This window comes from Capra hircus, chromosome 1 (genome assembly GCF_001704415.2).
Source record: "Capra hircus breed San Clemente chromosome 1, ASM170441v1, whole genome shotgun sequence".
NCBI lineage: Eukaryota > Metazoa > Chordata > Mammalia > Artiodactyla > Bovidae > Capra > Capra hircus.
The window spans coordinates 45,873,836-45,892,292 of NC_030808.1; the positions used below are offsets into that span (position 1 = coordinate 45,873,836).

General features: G+C 39.8%; 1 protein-coding gene and 1 pseudogene across 2 annotated transcripts in view; one reads left to right on the forward strand and one right to left on the reverse strand.

The window, feature by feature from the left end:
* Positions 1-18,457, forward strand: part of NXPE3 (neurexophilin and PC-esterase domain family member 3) — a 59,667-nt gene that overhangs the window by 20,406 nt on the left and 20,804 nt on the right. For both annotated transcript variants that reach the window (XM_018061583.1, XM_018061530.1), the window contains one exon: positions 15,681-16,435. In XM_018061583.1, the coding sequence (XP_017917072.1) occupies positions 15,681-16,435 (755 nt within the window). The remainder of the gene's footprint in view (positions 1-15,680; positions 16,436-18,457) is intronic.
* On the reverse strand, positions 10,650-11,145 carry LOC102185868 (annotated as a pseudogene).

Below are 18,457 nucleotides of genomic sequence, written 5' to 3' on the forward strand. Positions count from 1 at the left end.
CAGGCAGACTCCACTGAGCCACCAGGGAAGCCCAGCTATTTTGAATTCCTTATCAAAGGCTAAATTCTGTGCCTTTGAGCATGGTTATTGGAGGATGATTGTTACCTTTTTGTGATGACGTGTTTCCTTGATTCCTTACGTTCCTTGTACATTTGCATTGCTGCTTTCACGCTTGAAGTAGCAGACATCTGCTGCTGGTTCCCTTCAGATGGGGTAAAATGTTTATCAGTCCTGTTTTAGTTCTGTATTTTGCTTGCCCTCACATGGGTACACTTGCTTTCCACATCTTGCTTCTTGTGACACAATTCTTAAGCTTTTCTTAAGACCCACCAGGCTAGCCACTGTTAACCTTTTGTTTTCCAGAAAGAGGCAGGATAGCTTAAATTTGTATTTCTCTCTTGCTCAGAGAAACTGGTCTGTTTTTCTGATAGTGTTCTGTTTAGCAGAGTCTCACTTGCTGCCTCATTTGGCAGCATACACAAGGAGCTGCTGGCTCCAGAGTGTGCGGAGGTGTGGGTTTAGCACACAGGGCATTGGGGGTGCCTGTGGGCTCTGTTGCAAGATTGTTGGGTGAGGTATTAGGCTTGTGGGCGGACTTCCTGCCAAAGTCCTGAGCACACTTAGCAGGAACTGTGTCCCTTCAGTGACCTTTAATGTTCTTACCTGCCTCTTTCCTGAACCCCTCCCTCCCTGGGGTCATGGATGTCCCCCTTTAGTACTCGGGGAGCTGCTGAATTAAATGGGTTTCTCTCACAGCGGGGGTCAGTGGGCACTAACTGGTCACTCTCCTCATCCCTGTTGGATGAGGACGCCACTGGGTGCTGTAGCCTTGGGCTTGTTATGTTGGGGGAGGGGCAGTGCTGGCAAAGTTCCTCTTACCCTCTCAGTTTCATCCAAACTTGTATTTTTTCTTTCTTTCTGGAATTTCTCCTTGGGAAGGCTGAATTTCTACAGATTCTTTCTCATCCATTGGTATTTTCCTGGGTCACCACTCTCCAGGTTCTCCCTGACTGTGGCCAAGAGGGACTGGGACAAGTTCACTGGCTGTGCTGACAGCACCGAGGTTTATCTGCCTGTTACTAGATACGCACATGGGCGAGACTGCACCTAGGGCCCTGCACATGTGGTGCTGGATCCCACAGTTCCCACAGAGGCAACTTTGTTTTTGGGTGGGTACCACATTTGTTGTTAAAAAGGGGGACAAAAATGGAGGAATGTCTTATGCCATGTCATGATGCTGATATCAACTCTGCTAGGGAAACATTTTCTTGTTTTTTGGGGGGGGAAACATTTTCAAAGTCATTATTATCCTTTTTAATAAACAAATAATACTGTGTATTCTTTTAAAATGAAGGAGCCTAATGAAATTCTTCCAATTGAGTGTCTGCATGTACATGTAGAATGAAAGAGAAAAAGTACAGAATCCAAGAACATCATTAAAAACCCTTCTATATTTTGGGATTATTTTTACCTTGTTTGAGATTATGTTGACCTTGCATAGCATTTTGAAGTGGTTTGGCACAGATGGGGAGCCTGAGGGCTTGTTTGAGTGCTTTGTAATGGGTAATAGGTTGAGAGTAATTTTTGATTTTGTTTTCCTGTTTTCTCTTGCAATTTAACTTATTGTATAACGTAAGAAGCAGTTTCCTGGATTAGGGACTAAAAAGGTTCTGCACCCAGTTTCCAATGTGTGTAGGGTACACGAGGCAACTCTTGGACACCAGCAGCATGACCTATAGTTCTAATCAGTTCTGACACTATAACTTAGCAGGACCCCGTGGGGCCTTCCTGGACAGACCCCTCCACCTCATGTCCTCTGCCTACTTCGTGTCTGCAGAAAAGTTGTAGTCTTCCAGGCCTTCCATGAGTCGCAAAAGTCTGACCTAAGAATTAATGATTGAAAGGATGTGAACACATAGTGATAGAAGTAACTGCTGGGCCAGGAGAACTGATAATGGTTTAAACAGTAAATCAGCCACATGGCAGTCAAAGAATTTTTAGTTCCTCCCTGAAATACATGGATAACATGTATAACAATCTGATAGGCATTCCTGAGTTGTTTTACAGACTGCTTAAAACCCCCACCAAATGGAAGAAGTTAACTATTTGATGACTTACTGGAGCCTGAAGATTGATAATGTTAGCCTCTGTGACACCACCCTGCTATCACACCATCAACCAAGCAGAGAATTTTGTATGATAACATACCCTGTGACTCCCTTCCCCCACTTTGCCTTTAAAAATTCTTCCCTGAAATCCATCTGGGAGTTGGGGTGTCTTTGACTATTAGCTTCCCTGGACTCCTAGTCTGGCGCCTTACAATAAACACTGCATTTTCCTTCTCTACAATCTCATGGCAGTAGATTGGATTTACTGTGAGCAGGCGAGCAGGCCCCTGTTTGGTTTGGTATCAGCACTATCTGAAGATAGCATCAAATCCCACATGTTAAGGTCTTAGTCCTACAAGACTCCCCCTCCACCCCCTACTCAAGATGCCAGTCACCAGTCTAGGTGGTCGCCTGTGCTTCTAAATGACTAGCTGTAGATTAGAAATTCCAATGACTCCTGCCTTGGCTTCAGTTAATTTTGCTAGAGCAGGTCACAGAAATCTGAGAAACTTTTTTTTTAATTAATTAATTTATTTTAATTGGAGGATAATTTCATTACAGTATTGTGGTGGTTTTGCCACACATCGACATGAATCACCCACAGGTGCACACGTGTATCCCCATCCTGAACCCCCCTTCCACCTTCCTCCCCACCCCACCCCTCTGGGTTGTCCTAGAGCACCAGCTTTGAGTGCCCTGCTTCCTGCATCGCTTCATTACACTGGTTATCTATTTTACATATGGTAATATACATGTTTCAATGCTGTTCTCTCAAATCATCCCACCATCCCCTTCTCCCACATAGTCCAAAAGTCTGTTCTTTGCATCTGTGTCTCTTTTGTTGTCTCGCATATAGAATCATTGTTACCATCTTTCTAAATTCCTTATATATGCATTAATATACTGTATTGGTGTTTCTCTTTCTGACTTACTTCACTCTGTATAATAGGCTCCAGTTTCATCCACCTCATTAGAACTGACTTAAATCCATTCTTTTTTTTATAGCTGAGTAATATTCCATTGGGTATATGTACCAAAACATGCTTATCCATTCATTTGCCGATGAACATCTAGGTTGCTTCCATGTCCTGGCTATTGTAAACTGTGCTGCACTGAACATTGGGATGCATGCATCTCTTTCAATTTTTATTTCCTCGATGTGTATGCCCAGCAGTGGGATTGCTGGGTCAAATGGCAGTTCTATTTCCAGTTTTTAAAGGAATCTCCACACTGTTGTCTATAATGTCTGTACCAGTTTGCATTTCCACCAGAGGTGTAAGAGGGTTCCCTTTTCTCCACATCCCCTTCAGCGTTTATTGTTTGTAGACTTTTTGATGGTAGCCATTCTGACTGGTGTGAGATGATACTCTTTGTGGTTTTGATTTGCATTTCTCTAATAATCAGTGATGTTGAGCATCTTTTCATGTGTTTATTAGCCATCTGTACATCTTCTTTGGAGAAATGTCTGTTTAGTTCTTTGGCCCACTTTTTGATTGGGTTGTTCGTTTTTCTAGTACTGAGCTGCATGAGCTGCTTGTATATTTTGAAAATTAATTCTTTGCTAGTTGTTTTGTTTCCTGTTATTTTTTCCCATTCTGAAGGCTGCGTTTTCACCTTGCTTATAGTTTCCTTCATTGTGCAAAAACTTTTAAGTTTAATAAGGTCCCATTTATTTTTGTTTTTATTTCCATTACTCTGGGAGGTGGGTCATAGAGGATCTTGCTGTGATTTATGTCAGAGAGTGTTCTGCCTATATTTTCCTCTAAGAGTTTATTGTTTCTGGTCTTACATTTAGGTCTTTAATCCATTTTGAGTTTATTTTTGTGTATGGTGCTAGAAAGTGTTCTAATTTCATTCTTTTGCATGTGGTTGACTAGTTTCTGAGAAACATTTTACTCATTTTACTTACAGGATTACTGGTCTACTAAAGTAGATGAGTAGTTACCTAGGACTAGGTTGGGAGAATAGGTTTGTGAAAATGTGGATTGACCACTAATGTGAACAGAGTTTCTTTTGGGGGTATGAAAATACTATAACTGTGGTGATGACTGTCCAAGTTATGAATATACAAAATTTCATGAATTGTTCACTTAAATAGGTGAATTGTATGGTATGTGAATTATACCTCAATTAAACTTAAAAATAGAACAGAAAAAGATTTCTGGTCTGTTATAAAAAACTGTAATTCAGAAACAGCCAGAGGAAGAGATATACAGGGCAAGGTGTATGGGAAGGGCATAAAGGTGCCATCTTGGTCTGAATGTGCCATTCTCCTTGAATCTCCAAGTGTTCACTAACCTGGAAGCTCTCCAGACCCCATCCTTTTGGGTTTTTGTGAAGCTTCCTTCCATAGGCATGTTTGATTCATTTGTGACTGATTCATCCTCCAGCCACACTCCCTCTACTGGAGGTCCAGGGTGGAACTGAAAGTTCCAACCCTCTTATCACAGTCAGTTCTGACAACCAGTTCCCATCCTGAGGTATTTTCCAAAAGCCGCCTCAGTAACATGAGTCCACTTGTGATGGAAAGGAACTCGTTAGGAGTAACAGGACACACATTTCCTTTTTATGACTCTAAAGTGTTTTTAGGAACTGAGGACACAAAACCAAATATTATAGCAAAAAATGTTCCCATTTCTCTTATCATTTAAATTCTAAGGATTTTGGGGGCTGTGAGCCAGGAACTGTAGATGAAGACCAAACGTATATTCCTTATAAATCACAATATTGGAGGTACATAATTATTTTCCCTGTCCATTTGTTCAACCACCTTCTATTTATTAGGAAAATAATTAATGAAAAGTATAAAACACTCGAAAGAATAGGGAGTACGTAAGTACTTAAGTACATAATTGAAATTCCTCCCTAGTCTTCAGAGTCAGTGTAATTTCTTGGATGTAACTGCTTGTAATTGTGTGGGTGGTTAGCACTGATTACACACTGCATAGTTATATCTTGATTTGTCAGCTTTACACTACCTGCTGGCCTTTCCACATCAGGCAGTGCAGCATGGGTGGTTAAATAAAAACACAGACTGCAGTCAGATTGCTTGGGTTCTAATCCAGGTTTGCTGTTTATAACCTGTGTGACCTTGGGCAAATTATCAAGCCATTCTTTGCTTCAGTTTCCTTGTCTATCAGATGGCCTAATATACCTCATGGGATAATTTAAACATTGTATTAAAAGATAAGTCTTTAGAAAAGAGTACCTGGCACTTAGGTGCTTAGTAGCTGTTGGTTGATGTTGCTGTCCCTGTTAAAGATAATGAAAGATGAGGTCTTCTGCTGACTCACACTTTCTGTCACTCTCTTTCTAAAATTTGTAAAATATATTTTTTTTCTGTGTATTAAATAATGTACTTAGGCCTTTTCTTTCCCAAATAGTATTAGATAGTACATCTTAATTCCCTCCTTTAAGTGAAGAAGAGCACTTCTACATTATGTTACATTTGACTTCTGTTAGCTATCGTATTCAGAGAAGGCAATGGCACCCCACTCCTGTACTTTTGCCTGGAAAATCCCATGGATGGAGGAGCCTGGTAGGTAGGCTGTAGTCCATGGGGTCACTAAGAGTCGGACACGACTGAGCGACTTCCCTTTCACTTTTCACTTTCATGCATTGGAGAAGGAAATGGCAACCCACTCCAGTATTCTTGCCTGGAGAATCCCAAGGACAGAGGAGCCTGGTGGGCTGCTGTCTATGGGGTCGCACAGAATCGGACACGACTGAAGCGACTTAGCAGCAGCAGCAGCAGCAGCAGCTGTCATGCACTCTTTATGGATTGATTCTTATTCTTAAAACAAATATGGCATTATTATGATCATGTAGATGTTACTCAGTATAGAACATGGTCCTTTGAAACCAAACTTTTATCTCTTGATGGAGAATGTCCCAAGCATCAAGGTCAAATGGATCCTTTTTACACAGTACATCAGTTGCTTAATCATACATTTTAATTTGCTTCATATTTTAACCATGACTTTCTTATACCTCTTCTTGCTTTTTCTGGAGTGCTAATTGCCTTTTTTTTTTTTTCCTGATAAGAGAAGATACCACCTCTATAGCATATCATGAGGATCTTCCTTCATATAATTTGTTGAATCCATTTGCTTCTTTAAGGCATTTTCTTTCCCCCCTCCGAGCCCTCTATCTTTCTGTTTCAATGTTCACTGATTATTGTCTTGACCTGTTGCCCAGCTGTTGTTCTGAGTTTGCTTTCCATTAAATTCCTGGCTCGTGTCTTTCACTTCCTTGGATTTTTCTTTCCAATTTACTGGATTAAATCTTCAAATAATGTTTTTCTGAAAGGGCACATGGGAACTAAGCTTACATGTCTGAAATAGTCTTTATTTTACCTTCTTTTTTGATTTATATTTGGGTTTAGAATGCTGTATTCAAAATCCTTTTCCCTTAGAACCTTACAACTTTGCTCCACTGTCTTCTAGTATCCTGTGGGGTAAAAGACAAGGCTAATGCCAGTCTAATCTTTTTTTAATTTAAAAGTATTTTTTATTGGTAATGTTCTTCTTTCTAGAAGACAAGAACTTTTTTCTTTACCTCTGAAATTTTACAAAGCTCTAACATGAGGTCTTTTTTTGGGTATAAAACTGTATTGTTAAACAGGCAGATCTGTTCACTAATAAGAAAACAGTTTAAACATCTGAAGTTTAGAGACAGAGTATAAAATTTTGAGATACAAAATATTAGAAAGCCATTGTATTGTACAGTATGTAGAGCAAAATGTCACAATATAAATAACAATTAATGTCCAAGCTAGAAAAGACTGAAGTGCTTTTAAGGTCTTGTCTTCTAAGCAGGAAGGCCAAAGTGAAGATTAAGAACCATTTCTAAGAGAGTGTAAATCATGGGCTCTAGGAAGCACTGGAGTTCTATTAAAGTACTTTCATGTATACTTGGGATAAATCCTATTTGGTCATGGTGTATAATTCATTGTACATATTGTTGGATTTTATTTGTTAATATTTTGTTGATGATTTTGCATCTATGTTTATGAGGAAATTTGTTTGTAGTTTTCTTATAGCGTCTTTGTCTAGTTTTTATGTTAGGGTAACGCTGAAAAGAGTTAGGAAGTACTCCCTCTGCTTCTGTATTCTGACCGGGACTGTAGAGAATGGCTACAATTTCTTTCTTAAATATTTGATGGAATTTATCAGTGAACGCCACCTGGGTCTGGCGGTGTCTCTTTTGAAAGGTCATTAATTATTGATCCAGTTTCTTTTTTAGAGATTATAAGCCTGTTCCGATGATCTGTTTCTTCTTGCATGAATTTTAGCAGATTGTGTCTTTCAAGGAACTAGTCCATTTCATCTCAGTTATCAAATTTGTGAGTGTAGAGTTCTTTATAGTATTACTTGATTATCCTTCTAATGTGTATGGGATCTTTAGTAATGTCTCTTCTTTCATGTCTGATAATAATGATTTTTGTCCTGTCTTTTTTCCTTAGCCTTACTTCAGGCTTATCAATTTTATTGATCTTTTCAAGAAACTGGCTTTTGGTCTCATTGTCTTTTCTCTATTGATTACCTGTTTTCAGTTTCATTGATTTCTACCCTCATTCGTAATTTCTTTTCTCCTGCTTGCTTTGGAGTTGATTTGCTTTTCTAGCTTCCTAAGGTGGATGTCTAAGTGTCTGATTTTAGATCTTCATTTCTAATACTGTGTATTCAGTGCTGTAAACTTCCCTCTGACGTCTGCTTTCACTGCATCCACAAATATTGAAAAGTTGTTTTTTCATTTTATTTTAGTTAAAAAGGTTTTAACTTTTTATTGATATTTCTTCTTTGATCCTTGTGTTATTTAGAAATGTGTTGTTTAATCTCTGGGTATTTTGGAATTTTCCAGCTATCTTTCTGTTATCAATTCCGTCTTTCTTGTTTAATCCCATTGTAGTCTGAAGGCAGACATTGTATGATTTCTATTCTTCTCAGTTTTTTAATAGTATATTTTATAGGCCCAGAATATGATCTATTTTGGTGAATGTTTCATGTGAGCTTGAAAAGAATGTGTCTTCTGTTGTTGGATAAGTAGTTTATAGATGTCCATCTTATCTGGTTGATGGTGATGCTGTTGAGTTCAACTAAGTCTTTACTGACTTTCCGCTTATTGGCTCTATCCATTTCTATTTTTTGCTTGTGTTTTTGGTCATGCTCTGTGGCATGTGGGTTCTTAGTTCTCCAACCAGGGGATGGAACCCATGTTCCCTGCAGTGGAAGTACAGAGTCTTAACCACTGAACCACCAGGGAAGTCCCTGATCTATACATTTCTGATAGTGGGGTATTGAAATCTTTAATTATAACTCTGAATTCATCAATTTTTTCTTTCAGCTCTATTAGTGTTTACCCTACATATTTTGACTTTCTCTTGTTAGGTACAACGTGTTAAAGATTGTTATGTCTTCTTGGAAAATTGACCTTTCTATTATTATATAAAATACCCTTTTTTTTTTAAATTTATTTTTTGGTTGCATGGGGTCTTTGTTGCTGTGTGTGAGCTTTCTCTAGTTGTGGTGAGCAGAACCTACTCTTCATTTCTGTGTGCAGGCTTCTCACTGGTAGCTTCTTTTGTGGAGCACAGGCTCTAGGCATATGACTTTCAAGTAGTAGTGGTGCACAGGCTTTAGCTATTCTGTGGCATGTGGAATCTTCCCGGATCAGGGATTGATACGCTCGCTGCATTAGCAGGCAGATTCTTACCCACTGTATCACCAAGGAAGACTCTGTAATACCCTTGTTTATCTCTGACTTTCCTTGTTCTGAACTCTACTCTGAGGTTAATATAATTATTCTGATCTCTTTCAATTAGTGCTAGCATGGTATATCCGTATCCATCAACTTTCTTTTAATTTATATATGTCTTTATATTTAAAGTAGATTTCTTGTAGAGCAACATATAGTTAAGTCTGACAATCTCTGTCTCCTAGTTGATGTATTTAGATCATTAATGTTTAAGGTGATTATTGATATAGTTGGATTAAAAGCTGTCATATTTGTTACTGTTTTCTCTTCATTGTCCTTGTTATTTGTTCCTGTTTTTATCTTCAGCTCTTTTTCTGACTTTTGTGGTTTTAATTTAGCATTGTATAGATTCCATTCTGTCTCCTTTCTTAGTGTGTCAATAACGCTTCTCATTTTACTTTAAGTGGTTGCATTAGAGTTTGCAATATGCACTTATAACTAGTCCAAGTCCACTGTCAAATAATACTGTACTGCTTCATGGGTAGTTCAGTTCAGTTCAGTCACTCAGTCATGTCTGACTCTTTGCGACCCCATGAATCACAGCATGCCAGGCCTCCCTGTCCATCACCAACTCCCAGAGTTCACTCAGACTCACGTCCATCGAGTCGGTGATGCCATCCAGCCTTCTCATCCTCTGTCATCCCCTTTTCCTCCTACCCCCAATCCCTCCCAGCATCAGAGTCTTTTCCAATGAGTCAACTCTTCGGGTGAGGTGGCCAAAGTACTGGAGTTTCAGCTTTAGCATCATTCCTTCCAAAGAACACCCAGGGCTGATCTCCTTTAGAATGGACTGGTTGGATCTCCTTGCAGTCCAAGGGACTCTCAAGAGTCTTCTCCAACACCACAGTTCAAAAGCATCAATTCTTTGGTGCTCAGCCTTCTTCACAGTCCAACTCTCACATCCATACATGACCACTGGAAAAACCATAGCCTTGACTAGATGGACCTTTGTTGGCAAAGTAATATCTCTGCTTTTTAATATGCTATCTAGGTTGGTTATAACTTTCCTTCCAAGGAGTAAGCATCTTTTAATTTCATGGCTGTCGTCACCATTGGCAGTGATTTTGGATTAATAATAAAATATAATTAATTCCTCCCTCCTGTCCCTTTTCACTTGTAAATAAGCACACACGCACACACACACACATATAAGTGTACATGGTCAAATACACTGTTGCTGTTATTATTTTGAAGAAAATTGTTATCTGTTAGAGTTAAAAATAAGAAAATAGAAGTTTTTTATTTTACCTTCAGTTACTCCTTCTCTGATGCTCTTCCCCTCTTTGTGTAGATCTGAGTTTCTGACCAATATAATTTCCTTATCTCTGAAGCCCTTCTTTTAACATTTCTTGCTAGACAAGTCTACTGGCAACAGATTCTCTTAATTTTTGTTTGTCTGAAAAAGACTTTCTCTTTCACTTTTGAAGGATAATTTTTCTGGGTACAAAATTCTACATTGATGACTTTTTTCTTTCAATGTGTGAAGTATTTTGCTCTACCCTCTTCTTGCTTGCATGGTTTCTGAGAAGTTACATGTAATTTTTATATTTGCTTTGCTAAAAGTAAGATGGTTTTTTTTCCCTTTTGGTTTCTTTCAAGATATTTTATCTTTGATTTTCTACAGTTTGAATGCAGAATGCCTGGATATAGTTATATTTTGTATTTATCCTGCTTTATGTTCTCTGAGCTTTCTGGATCGTTGGTTTGGTAGCTCACTTTTTCTTTTTTTTTTTTTTTTTAAATATTGGCTCATGTCTTTATTAACCAGTATACCATCACTTGTCTTCAGTAGGTCAGACGACATTTGCCACAATAATGTCTGTCAAAATGACTGGCCATAAGAACTGCAGCACCACATTCATCAAGGGACACTCCTGGAGAAGGTGACTGATTTTGCCATTCTCATCCACGTTATAGTATTTCAGAACAGCCAGCTTATCCTTCTTTCTCTTACTCTTATTCTTCTTGTGAGTGGTTTAAGACTTCCTCCTTTTCTTAGCGCTACCACAAAGTCTCAACACAAGAGGAAGAGTGGGCTCCTTTTGAATGTTGTAGTCAAACAAAGTACATCCATCTTCCAGTTGCTTGCCAGCAAAGATCAGTCTTTGGTGGTCAGGAAGAATTCGTTCCTTACCCTGGATCTTGGCCTTTACATTTACTATTGTATCCGAGGGCTTGACCTCAAGAGTGATGGTCTTCACTGTCAGGGTCTTCATGAAAATCTGCATCTTGGTGGTGGTTCCAAGGCAGATAGTGGATCCAAAAGGGTGTCTGACTTTAATTTGGGGAAATTTTCAGTCATTATTATTGCAAATATTTCTTCTGTTATGTTTTTCTGATCCTTTTAATATTCTTATTTGGTATATTCCACAGCTTTTGAATATTCTGTTTTCATTTTAAATTATTTTTTTTTCTCTTTGCTTTTTAGCTTTGGAAGTTCCTATTGACATTTCCTCAAATTCAGAGATTCTCTCCTTAGCTTTGTCCATTCTACTAGTGAGCCTTTCAAAGACATCCTTCATTTCTGTTACAGTGGTTTTACTATCTTGATTTATTTCTTTTCTTTTTTTTTCAGTATGTCCTTTTCTTTCTTTCTTTCTTTTTTTCTCTTTTTTTTAATTGAGGGGAGGGCCTTGCTGTGTGTCTTCTTGAATGTTAGTTCCCCAACTAGGATTGAATCAGGGCCTTCAGCAGTAAAAGTGTGGAGTCATGACCATTGGACATCCAGGTAATTCCCTTGAATTTCTTTTAATTTCTATTTTTCAAAGAAAAGTTTTATATTTACAACAAAGTTGAGAGGGAGTGTTTTATATCTGGATCAGCCTATCAATAACCAGTGTTGTGACTGAACTGGCCCTTGTGGCTCTTATGATTACAGGATGCCCTCAGCATTAACCATCAGGAAACTGTGGGGAAAAAGGAGGAAGGTGTATTACTCTTAGGTCCTGGAGGATACATGGTATGCCTGGGGCCACACACCTAGGTCATGGTAGAGAAAAAGAGAGAGAGCTTGGGCCTGAGGTTGTTTTTATTGGGCTCAAGGGTGGGTACCTGGAGTTTCATGGGTTTATTCTTTATCGGTGAACTTAAAACATGAATAGGAATTTAAAGCATGGGAAGAGAAAAACAAGTGGCCCAAAGGGCCATTTGTCTCAGTCAACCAGGATCCCTAAAACAAAATGTGGGGGCACGGGAAGACCGTGGCTCTTTATATCTCATCATGTGAATGTCTTGACAATCAAAATTGAAGTCAGACACTTCCATTACAAAAAAAAAATACAACTCTTGGGGCTTACACTGCAGGAAGATTACAGGTACTAGCCATACACCCTGTCTTTGGGTATGCATGGCCTACCCTATTATTATCATCTCTCACTGGAATGGCACTTCTTTTTAAATTTTAACCAAGGGTGAACCTACACTGACACATCATAATCACCCAAGGTCCATAGTTTATTTTAGGATTCACTCTTAAGTTCAGTTCAGTCGCTCAGCCATGTCTGACTCTGTGACCCCATGGACTGCAGCACGCCAGGCCTCCCTGTCCATCACCAACTCCTGGAGCTTACTCAAACTCAGGTCCACTGAGTCGGTGATACCATCCAACCATCTCATCCTCTGTCATCCCCTTATCCTCCTGCCTTCAATCTTTCCCAGCATCAGGGTCTTTTCAAATGAGTCAGTTCTTCGCATCAGGTGTCCAAAGTATTGGAGTTTCATGGGTTTATTCTTTATCGGTGAACTTAAAACATGAATAGGAATTTAAAGCATGGGAAGAGAAAAACACCTCCGATGAACACCCAGGACTGATCTTTAGAATGGACTGGTTGGATCTCCTTGCAGTCCAAGGGAATCTCAAGAGTCTTCTCCAATACCACACTTCAAAAGCACTAATTCTTTGGTGCTCAGTTTTCTTTATAGTCCAACTCTCACATCCATACATGACCACTGGAAAAACAATAGTTTTGACTAGGTGGACCTTTGTTGGCAAAGTAATATCTCTGCTTTTTAATATGCTGTCTAGGTTGGTCATAACTTTTCTTCTAAGGAGCAAGCCTCTTTGAGTTTCATAGCTGCAGTCACCATCTTCAGTGATTTTGAACCCCCCAAAATATAGTCTGACACTGTTTCCATTGCTTCCCCATCTATTTGCCATGAAGTGATGGGGCCAGATGCCATGATCTTAGTTTTCTGAAGGTTGAGTTTTAAGCCAGCTTTTTCACTCTCCTCTTTCACTTTCATCAAGAGGCTTTTTAGCTCCTCTTCACTTTCTGCCATAAGGGTGGTGTCATCTGCATATCGGAGGTTATTGATACTTCTCCCGGCAATCTTGATTCCAGCTTGTGTTTTATCCAGCCCAGCATTTCTCATGATATACTCTGCATATAAGTTAAATAAGCAGGGTGACAATATACAGCCTTAACGTACTCCTTTCCCAATTTGGAACCAGTCTGTTCCATGTCCAGTTCTAACTGTTGCTTCCTGACCTGCATACAGATTTCTCAGGAGGCAGGTCAGGTGGTCTGGTATTTCCATCTCTTGAAGAATTTTCCACAGTTTGTTGTGATCCACACAGTCAAAGGCCTTGGTGTAGTCAATAAAGCAGAAGTATATGTTTTTCTGGAACTCTTTTGCTTTGTCAGTGATCTAGCAGATGTTGGCAATTTGATCTCTGGTTCCTCTGCCTTTTCTAAATCCAGCTTGAACATCTGGAAGTTCACAGTTCCTGTACTGTTGAAGCCTGGCTTGGAGAATTTTGAGCATTACTTTACTGGTGTGTGAGATGAGTGCAATTGTGTGGTAGTTTGAGCATTCTTTGGCATTTCCTTTCTTTGGGATTGGAATGAAAACTGACCTTTTCCAGTCCTGTGGCCACTGCTGAGTTTTCCAAATTTGCTGACATATTGAGTGCAGCACTTTCACAGCATCATCTTTTAGGATTTGAAATAGCTCAACTGGAATTCCATCACCTCCACTAGCTTTGTTCATAGTGATGCTTCCTAAGGCCCACTTGACTTTGCATTCTAGGATGTCTGGCTCTAGATGAGTGATCACACCATCATGATTATCTGGGTCATGAAGATCTTTTTTGTATAGTTCTTCTGTGTATTCTTGCCACCTCTTCTTAATATCTTTTGGATTCACTCTTTGTGTTATACATTCTATCAGTTTGGACAAATGTATAAGAATGTCTTCCAATCATTATAATTTCAGCTAGAGTATGTTTCCTTATTTAAAAATCCTCACTGCTCTGTCTGGCTTTTTTTTTTTTTAATTCCTTCTTGGAATTTTCACCTCTTCCTTTACATTGTCCATTATTTCTTGCACATTGTTTCTTTTTCTATTAGAGCTCCTTAACGTATTAATCATAGTTGTTTCAAATTCATTGTCTGATTATTCCAACATTCTTGCCATTTCTCAGTCTTGTTCTGATGCTTGATCTGTGTTTTCAAACTGTGGGTTTTTTTCCTTTTATTATGTCTTGTAATTTTTTGCTGAAAGCCAGACATGAGGTACTGCCTAAAAGGAACTCTAGTAAGTAGACTTTTCATGATGTGGAGGTGAAATGTGGGGGAGGTGAAGCATGTTATAATCCTGTGATCCTCAGCCCTTTAATGAGTCTGTGAACCTCAGAGCTGCTTCTTAGTCTCACCCCTGCAACTCTTAAATTGGATGGAATGTTTAGAATGGACTGGTGTTGGGTATGTCCTTTACCTCAGTTTGGTTGGGCTCTGGTAAAACCCCAGCAGGTTAGGCTGTGGTAAAATAGTTTCTCTTGAGGGCAGGCCTCATTTAAAAAAAAGAATAGAATACTCTGACACCCAGTAGTCCCCCATCCACAGTGCCACTTTCTGTGGTTTCAGTTACCCCTGGTTAACTGTAATCTGAAAATATTAAATGCAAAAATTCCAGAAATAAACAAACTTACCCATATGAAATTGTGCGTTGTCCTGAGTTGCACGATCAGCTGTTGTGCCATCCTGCTCTCTCCCACTCGGAATCCTCAACCACTGACATCATCGTGGCTCAATACAGGGTCACCTGAAGCAGATGGTCCTCCTTCTGACATTATTATCATCAGAAGGTCAGTAGTGGCCTGACGCTGCATCACAGTGCTTTTGTCCTTCACCTCACCTCATCGCATCACGTAGGCATTTTAACCTTTTACCTCATCATGAGAAGACAGACAAGGACACCATGATCAGATATTTTGAGAGAGAGAGACCACATTCATATAACTGTTATTACAGCAAATTATTATAATTATTAGTTTTATAATTTAGTTTTTTTATTATTATTAGTTATTGTTGTTTAGAGCTTCACTAGGGACTCAGATGGTAAAGAATGTGCCTGCAACGTGGGAGACCCAGGTTCGATCTCTGGGTTGGGAAGATCTACTGGAGAAGGGAATAGCTACCCACTCTTACTGTGCCTAATTTATAAATTAAACTTTATCATAGGTATATATGTATAGGAAAAAGCAGTATATACGGAGTTTGGTATTACCCGCAGTTTCAGGCATCCACTGCGGGTCTTGGACATATCCCCTGACGATAGAGAACTACTGTACTTCAGAATGATTCCTTTCCCCCTTCTCCTTCTGGAAGCACCAAAGGAATTTTTCTCTGATATTTGCTGTGAGACCCTTATAAAATTTGTGAGCTGTGGTTTTTTGAAACAATGTCATCCCAATAAAGCTTTTTTTTTCTTTTTCCAAGTAAGTTTTATTAAAACTTAAACTGAAGCAGGGATTTATTTGGTTGACGTAAGATTTGTCATAGCTATGATTCCTGTTGTTTGTGTCTTTCTCTTCAGTACTTGGACCATGAGACCGCTTCAGCCACATTCATAGACAGTGGTGGACAGTTTGTTTCTTCCCAGGTGATAAGAATCAGCCGGAATCCTTACTGCGGCTATGAGCGCCAGATTCTGTCCAGCCGGGAGCGCCTGGAGGAGGACTCCTTGTTGGCTGCCCTGCAGTGGCAGGAGCCTGACGTGGGCCCAGTCCCCTTTTTGAAGAGCACCGATCCTTCTTCCAGCTATTTTGTCATCTTGAACTCTGCAGCCTTCTTCAGGGTGGGAAGCCAGCTAGAGGTGCTGGTTCATGTGCAGGATTTTCAGAGAAAGCCCAAGAAATATGGTGGAGACTACCTACAGGCCAGAATCCACTCCCCTAAGCTACAGGCGGGGGCCGTGGGCAGAGTGGTGGACTACCAGAATGGATTTTACAAGGTCTTTTTTACTCTGCTCTGGCCAGGTCAAGTTAAAGTGTCCATATCTCTGGTCCACCCCAGTGAAGGGATCCGAGTTCTTCAGTACCTGCAGGAAAAGAAACCAGATAGGGTCTATTTCAAGAGCCTCTTCCGGTCAGGGAGGATTTCTGAAACTACAGAGTGTAACGTGTGTCTTCCAGGGAGTCTTCCCCTGTGCAACTTCACAGACCTCTACACTGGAGAACCCTGGTTCTGCTTCAAACCAAAGAAGCTCCCTTGCAGTAGCAGAATTAACCATTTCAAAGGTGGATACCTGAAGGGCCTCCTAACTGCTACAGAGAATGCTTTCTTCCAGAGGTATGTGCTTCTTGTCCTAGGTGGGGATTGAAGAGTCCCTTTCCGTTGTCTTTGTTCCACTTAGGAGACTTTATTTTGGTTATGTGCTTCTTACATCTCTCCAAACTTGCCAATTCAGGAGAGGTGGTAAGAAAATAAACAAAGATTTATACTTTGTGATTAGTATGTTTATTTCAGGGATTTCCTTGGTGGCTCAGATGGTAAGAAATCTGCCTGCAATGCAGGAGACATGGGTTCAATCCCTGGGTTGGGTAGATCCCCTGGAGAAGAGAATGGCTACCCACTCCAGTATTCTTGCCTGGAGAATCACATGGACAGAGGGGCCTGGCGGGCTACAGTCCATGGGATTGCAAAGAGTAGGACATGACTGGGCAACTAATATGCGCGCACACACACACACACACACACACACGCTTATTTCAGTTCAAATTAAATGCCTTAACTTTTTGTTCTTTTACCTTAACATCTTTTACTTCAGAACTACATAGCATGTCTATAGCTGTATAAGCAAGATCACTTATTCACAGAACAGATAAAAAAATTATCTAAGAACAGGGCTACTAGAGGTCTTACAGTCAAGCTAACGCTTTAGCTTCATGTCTCAGAAACTGAAAAAAGTCTTAAGTGTCACATTATTAGTTGTTAAAATCATATAAACATTTATTGATAGGAAAAGGTAGGAATATGGTAACATTGCTAGATTGATTTAATGATAAGCATGAAGATTGAAGGCAGGAGGAGAAAGGCATGACCAAGGATGAGATGTTTGGATGGTATCACCGACTCAATGGACATGAGTTTGAGCAAGTTCCAGGAGTTGGCGATGAACAGGGATGTGCTGCAGTCCATGGAGTCAAAAAGAGTTGGACACGATTGAACTACTGAACTGAACTGAACTGATGGGAAACCAGGAATACCACAACGAATTGTATTTTTCAAGTTAATAGCTATTGAAATTTTTGTTTTATTGAGCATATATTCCTATTTTTGAACATAGGTATAAAACTTTTTCAGTATAGTGATCAGTATATGGCATAATATGCAGAAGGAAGTATATAGAACCAGTATGAGGTAAAATCTCCATTTTCTTCAACATTATATGCGTGCGTGTGTGCATGCTCTGTTGCTTCAGTCGTGTCTGACTTTTTGTGACCCTATAGACAGGACTGTAGCCCCCAGGCTCCTCTGTCCGTGGGATTCTCCAGGCAAGAATACTGGAGTGGGTTGCCATGCCCTCCTCCAGGAGATCTTCCTGATCCAGGGATCAAACTTGAGTCTCTTACATCTCCTGCATAGACAGACTGTTTCTTTATCACTAGTGCCTAAAATAAAATAACATTCTTAAGAAATAAAAAAGGTAGAAAAATTACATAGTCAGAAAGTATAATTAGAAAGAATGTAAAATGCTTTTTATTTTTAAATCATATATATACTTTAAAAATATTCCCTTGTAGAGATGGTTGTTGTTGTTTTAGTTGCTAAGTCGTATCCAACTATTTTGTGACCCCATGAACTGTAGCCTGCCAGGCTCCTCTGTCCATGGGACTCTGGGCAAGAATACTGGAGTTGATTGCCATGCCCTCCAGGAGATCTTCCCGACCAGAAATCAAACCCACATCTCCTGTTATCTCCTGCGTTGGCAGGCAGATTCTTTACCACTGAGCCACCTAGGAAGTCCATGTAGTCTGCAGCAGCTTCTGAAATAAAGCTCTGGTTTTTTGTTTTTCCCATAGTCAGCTTTTGGTGACAAAAGTTTAAATACATTGTTTGCTAGAATCATGCCATGCTTTCAAAATCCCAGCAGAGGGCGCACTGCTCCCAGTATATTTACTGTACTAGTCTTCCTAGGGGTTTTTGTGTGTGTGTGTGTGCGGCTCAGTACAAAAGGTTTTCAGTTTTACTCTTTAATTAGGCACATTAGTTATCAATAGGACTTCCCAGGTGGCACTAGTGATAAAGAACCCACCTACCAATGCAGGAGACATAAGAGATGTAGGTTTGATCCCTGGGTTGGGAACATCT